General features: G+C 37.7%; 1 protein-coding gene across 2 annotated transcripts in view; it reads left to right on the top strand.

The window, feature by feature from the left end:
• Positions 1-12,432, top strand: part of ARID2 (AT-rich interaction domain 2) — a 126,353-nt gene that overhangs the window by 84,678 nt on the left and 29,243 nt on the right. The window contains exons 13-15 of one of the 2 annotated variants that reach the window (XM_007424884.4): positions 2,297-2,431; positions 2,933-3,129; positions 3,947-6,813. In XM_007424884.4, the coding sequence (XP_007424946.2) occupies positions 2,297-2,431; positions 2,933-3,129; positions 3,947-6,813 (3,199 nt within the window). Of the gene's footprint in view, positions 1-2,296; positions 2,432-2,932; positions 3,130-3,946; positions 7,060-12,432 lie in introns of those variants that run through there. The other variant, XM_088141762.1, reaches the window with a different exon arrangement.

Raw genomic sequence — 12,432 nt, forward strand, 5'->3', positions numbered from 1 at the left:
ATCCGATGTAGAACAGCCAGATTGGGAAATAGCTTTGTCCCCCAGGCTATTAGATGTCTGAATGTATATGTTATAGTAACTTAGGTATCTCAATTGTATTTTAGTGTAAGACTGTAAGCCAATTGCAACGGAATTTCATTTTATTATGCACTTGATGTATAGTGTATAAGTGGAATGACAATAAAGTTATTGTTCTATTCTGTTCTGTTCTGTTCTATTCTTGAAGCTTAGTTTTCATAAGGCTAATGTAGTATGGCCTGTATTCATGATTATGAATATGATTGTGAGTCATAATATTGAACATAAATTATGTTACATAACCAATTCTTGGCTATATATTATATTTCATGGATACCATACACTTTTAATATTTAACATACAGTGGGGCAAAAAAGTATTTAGTCAGCCACCAATTGTGCAAGTTCTCCCACTTAAAAAGATGAGAGAGGCCTGTAATTTTCATCATAGGTATACCTCAACTATAGAGACAAAATGAGAAAAAAAATCCAGAAAATCACATTGTCTGATTTTTAAAGAATTTATTTGCAAATCATGGTGGAAAATAAATATTTGGTCACCTACAAACAAGCAAGATGTCTGGCTCTCACAGACCTGTAACTACTTCTTTAAGAGGCTCCTCTGTCCTCCACTCGTTACCTGTAGTAATGGCACCTGTTTGACCTTGTTATCAGTATAAAAGACACCTGTCCACAATCTCAAACAGTCACACTCCAAACTCCACTATGGCCAAGACCAAAGAGCTGTTGAAGGACACCAGAAACAAAATTGTAGACCTGCACCAGGCTGGGAAGACTGAATCTGCAATAGGCAAGCAGCTTGGTGTGAAGAAATCAACTGTGGGAGCAATAATTAGAAAATGGAAGACATACAAGACCACTGATAATCTCCCTCGATCTGGGGCTCTATGCAAGATCTCACCCCGTGGGGTCAAAATGATCACAAGAACGGTGAGCAAAAATCCCAGAACCACATGGGGGGACCTAGTGAATGACCTGCAGAGAGCTGGGACCAAAGTAACAAAGTTACTCAGTAACACACTACGCCGCCAGGGACTCAAATCCTGCAGTGCCAGACGTGTCCCCCTGCTTAAGCCAGTACATGTCCGGGCCCATCTGAAGTTTGCTAGAGAGCATTTGGATGATCCAGAAGAGGATTGGGAGAATGTCATATGGTCAGATGAAACCAAAGTAGAACGTTTTGGTCTAAACTCAACTCGTCGTGTTTGGAGGAGAGAGAATGCTGAGTTGCATCCAAAGAACACCATACCTACTGTGAAGCATGGGGGTGGAAACATCATGCTTTGGGGCTGTTTTTCTGCAAAGGGACCAGGACGACTGATCCGTGTAAAGGAAAGAATGAATGGGGCCATGTATCGTGAGATTTTGAGTGAACACCTCCTTCCATCAGCAAGGGCATTGAAGATGAAACGTGGCTGGGTCTTTCAGCATGACAATGATCCCAAACACACCACCCGGGCAACGAAGGAGTGGCTTTGTAAGAAGCATTTCAAGGTCCTGGAGTGGCCTAGCCAGTCTCCAGATCTCAACTCCATGGAAAACCTTTGGAGGGAGTTGAAAGTCCGTGTTGCCCAGCGACAGCCCCAAAACATCACTGCTCTAGAGGAGATCTGCATGGAGGAATGGGCCAAAATACCAGCAACAGTGTGTGAAAACCTTGTGAAGACTTACAGAAAACGTTTGACCTCTGTCATTGCCAACAAAGGATATATAACAAAGTATTGAGATGAACTTTTGATATTGACCAAATACTTATTTTCCACCATGATCTGCAAATAAATTCTTTAAAACTCAGACAATGTGATTTTCTGGATTTTTTTCCCCATTTTGTCTCTCATAGTTGAGGTATACCTATGATGAAAATTACAGGCCTCTCTCATCTTTTTAAGTGGGAGAACTTGCACAATTGGTGGCTGACTAAATACTTTTTTGCCCCACTGTACATTGGCCATTTAAGAGAAAACACTTTTAAAGCAACATCAGAGAACAAGGCAGTGGTAAGAACTAAGATGTCTGACCCATGTCTCATGTATTCTGAATCTTTTATAATGCTTACAGATTCATTATTAGTAGAGAGAAAAAAATGCCCTTTGAGTTAAGAGCTGGACAGCATTGGCAATGCTGGCTGAGGACAACTGAAAAGTATTCCAATGTTCTGTTGGCATCAGGCTGAGAATTATTTTGGAGTCAGGAGAAAGACTCATAGTTAACTCATTAAGTTTTCCTTATTAGATTTTTCCTCTATTTTCTCTCCCCAGGTTAAATGCCCATTTCGAAGTTAATTCAGATTGCTCAGTCTCCCGAGCTGAAATGTACTCTGAATATCTCTCTACATGCAGTAAACTAGCTCGAGGTGGAATCTTAACTTCTACTGGATTTTATAAATGTCTTCGGTAAGTTAAACTCATTTCTAGAATAAAACACTTGCTTGGATTTTTTTTTCTACAGTTGATACAGATTGCTAAATTTGAGAAAAAATGTATTTCCAATATTGTTTATCTTAAATAATACACTGTTAAAAGCAGTGGTTGTTTGAAAAGAGAAATAAATGTTATACAAATATTCAGAATAGGTTGCTCACTTTATTTTTCTGTCTCTTTTGAAAACTAACGTTTTTAACTTTAAGCCAATAGTCAAATATTGCTTCCTTTGAACCTACTGATCTGTAAGAATCCTACCTGCTGAGAGAAAAACTAGAATAGGTGACAACAGTTCAAAGTACCTTTCTTTCCTCCTTAGAGTTCTTATATTTTTTTTTCTCCCTTAAAAGGCAATCATTGCTATTCTTTCATTCAACCCCAAACCATGTGCACTCCATTTATCTTTAATAATTATATTGCCAAAAAAAGATACTAGATTATCATTCTAAACATGTATCTCCTTGTTTTTGACAGAACTGTATTTCCAAATCATTCAGTGAAGAAAGTTGAGGACCCAAATAACAATGGGCAGGCTCATATTCATGTAGTAGGAGTAAAAAGGAGGGCTATACCACTTCCTGTTCAGATGTACTATCAGCAACAATCTTCTTCAACCCCCATTCTTCGGGTTGATTCTGTTCCTGAAGTAGCTCCATCTGCTTCACCAGCAGGTATTTTTATTATATTCTGAATTTCATATTATATATTGAATTCCGTATGTTGTCTACTAATCAGTCTATAAGAGCATAAATACTTTTGGAAGTATGGTTGGAATACATTACAATAAATGAAGTGTGCCCACAGTCCAATAAACATGATAAAAAGGGGAAAGGAGAGCAAGTATTGAAGTAGAGTTCTTTCTACAAGGATGGATGGGTTTGGTGGAAAGAAAGTTACACTTCTCTGGCCAATGGATAAGATGGTAGTGATCTTTCTCTTGCAGTTATATTAGTCCGCTTGCAGTGTTTTTTTTTTCTGGGAGATAGAGGTACATCCTCTAAGTAATTTTTGCTCTGCTGGCCAAAGACAAAAATCCCAGTATGTTTTCTTAATTAATTAATTTATATAATAATTTGTAAGAGTAAGTTCTATGGAATAAATAGCTAAGAGAAAAGTTTAATTAGATTTGAAAGATTTTATTTCAATTAATTTCTGTGTTGTTTGACATTAGTGTCAAAACCATTTAGTACTGAAAAATTTAAAATCTGAAGTTATAATGAACTAATGGTGTCTAGTTTAGCTGCTTAATTAAGTTAGATGGCCATTGAATGAGGAATTTTTCAATGAATTACGGAGGAAAGAAAAAACTGGATAGAATTGCAGGGTACAGTGGAAAATATTTTCCTAATTACCACTGTGAGATACATAGAATCCATGGCTAACGCTAACTACAGGAAATATTCAAAATTTATTTAGATTACAGTTTGAAACGTTAATTCCTGCTGCTTTCAGCATTACCGTTTCAGATTTTTTTCCCTTTATCAACAGGACTCCCACATGGATCATCAAGTATAGGAAACCATTTTCAGAGGAATCCTATTAATAATCAATCTTCAACTATAGCTGCAACACAGATGTCTTTTCCAATTCAAGGTGCACCTACAGTGGTACAAACTGTTTCCAGGATACCACAAAACCCTTTAGTTCATAGTCATCATCAACAGAATGCTCCTGTGACTGTTATACAGAATAAAGCTCCAATTTCTTGTGAAGTAGTGAAGGCCACGGTAATACAGAACACAGTTCCTCAGTCTGCAGTTCCTGTTACTATTGCTGTAGGAGGTGGAGGACAGTCTTCAAATCAAAATCCTAGTAATGCAGGACCACAACCTTCTGTTACTGTTGTCAGCTCCCAGACTTTACTTCATCAACCTGTAATTCAGCAATCCCCTCTACATGCAGTGGTACCAGGACAAATATCCTCAGGCACTCCTGTTACAGTAATTCAACAAGCTGTACCTCAAGGTCATATATTTGGCAGAGTACAGAACATACCAGCATGCACTTCAGCAGTTTCCCAGGCTCAGCAGCTCATAACCACATCATCACAGCCAATACAAACATCATCTCAGCAATCCACAGCTGGTAACCAGCAGCAAGACACTGTTATAATAGCACCTCAACAGTACGTCACAACGTCAGCATCCAATATAGTTTCTGCTACTACAGTTCAGAATTTCCAAGTTGCAACTGGGCAGGTGGTTACAATTGCCGGTGTCCAGAATCCACCAACATCAAGAGTAGGGTTTCAGAATATTGCACCAAAGCCTTCTCAGCAAGTTCCAGCAGCAGTGGTACAGCAACCAATGCAGCAGTCTCAGCAGCAACAACCACCACCTCAGCAAAGTGTAGTGATTGTAAGCCAACCAGCTCAGCAAGGTCCAACATATGCACCAGCCATTCACCAAATTGTTCTTACTAATCCAGCTTCGATCCCAGCTGGCCAAACTGTTCAGTTGGGTGCACAGCCAAACTTAACTCCAACTTCCTCACCATCACCTGGACCAATTTCGAACAACCAAGTCCCCACAGTAATATCATCTCCGTCTCTCACCCCTCAGTCACAAGGACCCCCTCCCACTGTCAGTCAGATGCTTTCTGTGAAGCGACAACAGCAGCAGCAGCAGCATTCACCAGCATCATCCCAGACACAGCTGCAAGTCCAGCAGCAGCAAGTACAGATGCAAGTTCAGCCACAACAAAGTAGTCCTGGGGTGGGTCAGCCACCTCCTAATGAATCTAGTCTGATAAAACAGCTCTTGCTTCCTAAACGAGGCCCTTCTACTCCTGGTGGCAAACTTATTCTCCCAGCACCACAAATTCCTCCTTCAAACAGTGCAAGAGCTCCCAGCCCTCAGGTGGTTTATCAGATGGCTAATAACCAAGCAACAAGTTTTGGAGTTCAAGGGCAATCTTCTGCTCAGCCATTACTAGTTGGGCAGCAAAATGTTCAGTTGGTCCAGAGTGCAATCCAATCCCAAGGAACAGTACAAACAGTTCCTATTTCCAATCTACAAATATTGCCAGGCCAGTTGATTTCGAACAGCCCAGCAACTATTTTCCAAGGAACTTCTGGCAATCAGGTTACTATAACAGTTGTGCCAAATACTAGTTTTGCTACAGCAAATGCAAGTCAGGGAAACGCAACTCAAATAATTGCTCCAGCTGGAATAACAATGAGTGGAACACAAGCAGGAGTTGGGCTTCAGGTGCAAGCGCTTCCACCTAACCAGGCACCTCTAGCTGGACAATCAACATGTTCTGCTACTGCTCCTCCATTCAAAGGAGATAAAATAATTTGCCAAAAGGAAGAAGAAGCAAAGGAGGCAACAGGTTTACATATTCATGAGCGTAAAATTGAGGTAATGGAAAACCCTTCTTGCAGAAGAGGAGCTGCAAACACCAGCAATGGCGATGCAAAAGAAAATGAAACACAGGTGGGAAGTCTTCTAAATGGAAGAAAGCATGACTCCAGTCTACCTCCAGCTAACTCAGGGAAAACTCAGAATGAGGCCAATCAGTTCTCACAAGTCAGTAATGGATCATCATTAGTCATGGATGAGAATGGAGCTCTTGGAAAGCAGAACTTTGAACAACCAGACATGCAGGAACTTAAAAGTGATTTGAGGAAGCCCCTCCTTAACGGAATCTGTGACTTTGAAAAGGGTGATGGTTCCCATTTAAGCAAAAACATTCCAAATCACAAAACTTCCAACCATGTAGGAAATGGTGAGATTTCTCCAGTAGAACAAGAGAATTTGGATGCCACACAACTAGATGCTGCCAAAGGTGATCAAGGGGAAAGATTTTCCAATGGACCTGTTTTAGCTTTGGGGACTATACCTGTTGTAAGCAGTACACAAGAGGCTTCAAAACTCTTAACCCAGCAACCTAGTAGTACCAATCCTGATGTACCTAATGGACCTCTAGTTTCAAGTTTGAATTCAGATGTGCCTCAGCAACGCCCAAGTGTAGTTGTCTCACCACAGTCAACAGCCTCTGTTATACAGGGGCATCAAATCATAGCAGTTCCACACTCAGGACCTCGTGGATCCCCAGCTACCCTGTCATCTGAAGTACGGTCAACTAATGGCACAGCAGAATGCAAAACTGTAAAGAGGCCAGCAGAGGATAATGATAGGGAAACTCTTCCAGGAATCCCCAATAAAGTAGGAGTTAGAATTGTTACAATAAGTGACCCTAACAAAGCTGGCTGTAGTGCAACTATGGTAGCTGTGCCAGCTGGAGCAGATCCAAGTACTGTAGCAAAAGTAGCAATAGAAAGTGCTGTTCAGCAAAAGCAGCAGCAGCAGCAGCAGCATGCAGCACCATACATGCAAAACATGGTCACACAGGTAGGTACTCAGCAGTCTTCCTTTTCTAGCTACTAAATTTAATTTCATACATATATGGAGATGTAAAGGTTCAGTGCTTAAAATATTTCATTCAACAGCTTTAAAATGAGAAGTATTTTGTAAATCCTACCAATCTGTTATTGCTCATTGTTTTCTGGACAATAGGTTATATTTATAGAAATAAGTAAGTTGGGACATAATTTGATAATGCACAGAACTGTTTTTACTTTTATTTCTTCACTATCTTATTTCAAAAGGTGACCATGCTTTCCTGCATTTTCCAGTTTTATATGTTTTTGTTCCTGCATAAGTTGCACTTAAAGCTCTCTTTTGCATCTTAATGCATTCAGTTGCAATGGCTGTCTTATGTATACAGCATGTATACTTTGCATATGCTTTATGCGGTATTGTATGTAAAAACTTATCAACAAACGTAATCAACTGCCAAATTTTGAATGATTTCTGCATAGATTGTTTCAGACTTGCAAGTTTATTGCAGTAGAGAAGATATTTAAGCATTTAATTGATAACATGTATTCTTTTTTATCACTAGATCTGTTCATTAGTTTTGAAAGTATATTCTTTTCTTATTATCTTGTTAACAATATGTACTTCCTACACATGACAAAAGATGTTAATACCTGCATCACAATGGTATGAGAAGTAACATTGCTGACTTTTTTTTGCCTTTTTTAAGATATGCATTCTAATTATGTTTTACTCTAGATACATTTGTGATTTTTAAAGTTGGGATGAACTTAAAGCATTTTTTCTTGCTTCGCTACAGAGGGAAATAACTTTTATGTATCAGGTGGGGAAATAATACATATTTTTAAATTACCAATTTGTATCTATCCTCAAAGTTCAGGCTTACAAAAAGTATAAATAATATTCAATCATTTTAAAATTGCACAAAGGAAAAAGAAAGCTCCAGCAGACCATTGTTCTTTATTCTGAAGAACCTAATCTCCCAAATCTCCGCCCAAGAAAAATACAGGTAGTCCCCAGTTTAAGAATGAGTTCCGTTCCCAAGGTCGGTCCTTAAGTCAAATTTGTATGTAAGCCAGACCAGTATTATTGTATAATACTGTATAAGTAGTATTGTGTAATGAACTCTAACCATTGTGTATTTAACTCAAATCATTGTGTATTTAACTTGAATTTTGCTAAAATAGGCTCCATTCTTAACTATAGGTCATCCTTAAACTGAGTGTTCTTAACCCGGGGACTACCTATATAACTAAGCATTAATCAGAACAAGGAGTCTACTTACATATACATCTTGGATATATTATAAAAAACAATATAGTTTATATTTCTTTATAATCTGTTTAAAAAAAATTTTTTTTCTCAATCTGGCTGCACATGATTCATCCTGAATCTCCACAGAGGGTGGTTGCAAATCAACTACAGAAGATCCTAGAGGAAATGCATTATGTGAATCTTTTCTAGTCACGTGTGGGCATGGGATGGAAGCAGCATTGCTCATACTTCTGGATGACCTTCAGGCTTTTTAGACTTTTTTAGACCTCTCTGCAATGTTGATATCATTGACCATTGTGTCCTGGACTGCCTGCAGAGGTTGAAAGGGATCACTGTTTTATGATGATGATTCAGCTCCTACTTAGATGGAGTGTTCTAATCAGTAGTCATGGGGGGAGCACCCCTTGGTTGCTCTAGTGTGGATTACCATAAGGCCCATTTCATTTCTGCATGAAATAATTGGGTTTGATATGAGGTGTCACTAGTATACAGATGACAGGCTATTATACAATACCACCCCCAGTCAAGTTGGAGATGCCATGGAAGTCTTGAATAGTTATCTGAGTATGGACTGGAAGGGACAAAACATGCTGAGATGAAACCATAGCAAGACAAATGTGTGGTTTGTTAATAAACAATTGGACAATCTGAAAATATCGATCTTGGTAGTTACACTTGATGAGATTGCGCTTGACTGGGGTGGGGAGTCTTCCGAAAATAGAGATTCTTGCTTAAACAGCATGTATAATCCATGATCAGGGGACCCTTTGCTCAGCTTTGGCTGATATGCCAGTTATGATCCTACTGAAACTGGAATGCCCAGGTTACAGAAACTCACTCCTTGAGCACCTCTTGGCTGGACTACTATTAAGTATTCCATATTAAGCTACCTTTGGAGAAGCTGCAGTTCACACAGAATGTGGAAGCCAAACTCCTGGCAAGACTGCCCCACCACTGTAGAATAATACCAATATTAAGTTTGCTGCATTGGTTGCCAGTAGGCTTCTGGACTCAATTCAGACTGCTGCTTGCCTCCTATAAAGACTTACATGGTTTAGCACCAGGTTATATTAGGTACCATCTCACCAGAATTGACTGCCCATCCAATCTAAATATCTAGGTCCTGGTAAGAGTCCCCCCCCCCGCCCCCGCAACCTCCTCATGTTCATGGAGTATGCCTGAAATCATGGAAAGGTCTGTTCCATGATTATCCTCAAGCTTTGGAGCATCACCTGCTTTCCCCCCCACTCTTCAAAAATGCTGTGCCATATTATTCCACTTTGTATTTAGTTCTGAATTACTCCGGATGACCATTATTGTTAGGCTTATTTTGTGCCTTCTTATTGCTTTTGTTTCTTATTTGTTTTTGTTGCTCTTTCTCGAAAACTGACTAGGAACTTCAGATTGGGGCAGTTGAAAAATATTATTACATTAATAAATACCAATAAATGTATTTTTTTTAATTTAATATTTTTAAATAGCTGGTATAGATAATGTTTAGTCAGCCAAAGTTTAGTCTGTCAGTATCCCAGTGATTTTAATTGCAGGGATTTTGGCACATTCTTACTTTTTGAGTATCATTGATTTAAGTGGAATTTGGCAAGAATTCCTTTATATTATGGATCAATATCATATTTTATTGATATTATTATGAGAAATCATAGTATCCTTTCAAGGTTTGTGTTTCTGTAATATGTGATTCTGAATTTGTAATTAATTGTTATTTAAAAATTAAAGGATTCATGACCAAGTTTGCATAATTAGTAAGAAAAGTATTTCACCTAGGATTTGAACTGTACAAAGAAATGTGGGAAGGCAAAAAAGAGGGAACATATAAATGGTGATTTCTTCATAGTGGTTGCCAGTTATTTTTTGAACTACTTTGTGGTATAGAACATAATTAAAAATATCTGATCATTGCAAACAAGATACATTTGCTAAATAGCATATTAATTTTAAAGTTGTGCTGTAGGAACCATCAGATTCCTTAAAAGTTGTATGAATACCAGCTCTTTCTACAGCAAGTTCTTTTAGGATTTACAGCCAGAACCATGCATAGTATGTGTATTCCTATATAAAAAATCACAAATAGAAATTCTGTCACTTAAAATCTAAGCAAATATAATTCTATAATGAATGTGGAATGCATGGTTGTAGACTTTAGATCATGCTTCTAGGTTCTATAAATGTAATGTGCAATTACAAATAACTTCACTTTTATTTGTTATGTAACTAATTAACATTTAACTCTTATTTGGGAAACATAAAAATGGAAAACTTGATATTAAACAATCTATTGCTCTTTCTAATTTAATGACTCAAGCCACTGTCGACAATTTCAGTTGCTTCGATTTTAATTAATCTGTCATTACAAAAGGCAACTTGCCCATTTCTTCTTAACACCCTACAGTGCACAATCTCAAGAGAAAGCATTTTACATGTGAATTCTTTGTTTACATAAATTGATGGGCTCCCTGATATACTCTCTCGGATCCTCTAAAATTAGGAGTTTTGTGACAGATGCATACAACTTTTCTGTAGGAAAGTCAATGTTAAATGGTCCTTCTGTGTAGAAAGTAATTATTATGTAAAATAAGAGCATTCTGTTGTGGCACAGTTCCCGTGCTTACCAAGTCCAACATCTGCTGATTATTTGTCAGAGAGGAGGCCACCTTGGACTAAAAACTGCATAGTCTCTGGAGCAAGCACTACTTACAGGGCATTGAAGGTTGAATGCTAGAGATTTGCCTATTCACTTTCCTACGTCTAACTTTTTTTTTTTTTTAATGTTTGTGGATAACCTTCACTCCATAAGATAATGAATGGAAAATCTTGAAATCAAGATTTTTCTCAGGCATGAAAAAAGATTGATACATAATAAGAATTTCTTTCAGATTTTTGTATTAATCCCCCAAATTGATTAGTTTCTTAACCATTAGGAATGGAAACTTGAATTGCCAGTAAAATGGTTTCAGTGAAATTATTCTTTAAATTGATTGAAAATGAATGTCCTGGAGAGAGGCTAAAACCTCTTCTCTGTTAAATGAATGTTTATGATGTCATAAGGTTCTTTCTTTCCTCTGCCCCCGAACTCTAGGGAGCATGAATGTGAAGGAAGAAAGTGGTGTGCAGATGAACATATTCAGAAAAGAAAAATTACTAAGGAAAAAAACAGCTAGTAATTTCCTGTGTGGATGTGTGGTTGGGGTTTATACAGGGATTGCCTGTGGGTCTGGGAGTTCAAAAAATGTAGTAGAACAAAGAGAAGTTGCTTCTGGACACAGGACAATTGAGATAATGGACTAACATTCCATTTACTTATTCTATCCTGAGGCATTCCATCTTCATCTTTAGGCCAAAAGAGTTACGTACAGAGTTGAAACAATGCTAGAATTTACATAGTAATTATTTTCTTTTTCAAAATAAAGGTGCTAATTGGCTCAGGTATCTTTTTTTTTTTAATTCCAAGTATTTGAAGATATTTTCAGTGGTTTGCATCTCTGCACATGCTCTTACTTGTGGTTGCACATTTTAAGTATTTTTTAAACATTCTTATTCCAAGCTGTGCTCATCTCTGCTGATCAACTCAGCGCAACCTCCAAGAAGCAGGTTTGGAGAGAATGTCTGGATACAGTTTTATTATTTATGATGTAATCTCACTAATAACTTCAGTATCTATGTAAACCATAACTGCTTTTCAAGAAAAGTTTTCCTTTAAATATAAGGCAATTTTGGAAGGACATGTGAATTTCATATGTTTGTGAGCCATATTGGAGAAAGAATATGTGACTGTTCGTACCTTCCATTTGTGTATGTATGATAGCCTACTTTTTAAATTATGAAATCTATATCACAGCTGAAATGAAGGAGGTAGAAATGGTGTGATCATGTAACTAATGTTCATTTACCTCAAATAGTTTCAATTTATTATGATTGTCTGATAAAAATCATATAAGTCCCTGTCCCAAGGAAATATTTTAGCTTAGTACAGCATATTCATTTCCACTGTGAAGCAGAAAAAACACAGAAAAGAATCTAACTCAATATATTCAGGAGCTGTCAATTGATATCATTAGTTCTAATGTCTATAAATGGTTAAACTCTTCTTCCATTGGCATTTCAGATCCAATGGAAAGTGACATGTGCTATGAAGACTTTAACAGGATTGTTTTGTGCAGATCTCTTTCTCTGCTCTCCATCCTTCATTCATAAAACCTGGTTTTAAGCATGATGAAGATAAAATTTAGTAGCCTGTCAAGCAGCAGTAAAAGAAGTAATAGTCCATCTCAGAAGACTGCATTAGATAGAGCAACAGACCAATGATGTCATAATCATGTCAATTACTACAGGAATGTT

Source organism: Python bivittatus, unplaced genomic scaffold (assembly GCF_059951505.1).
Source record: "Python bivittatus isolate LINGU-HERP-01145 unplaced genomic scaffold, Pbiv_v1 ctg000330_np1212, whole genome shotgun sequence".
Taxonomy (NCBI): Eukaryota; Metazoa; Chordata; class Lepidosauria; order Squamata; family Pythonidae; genus Python; species Python bivittatus.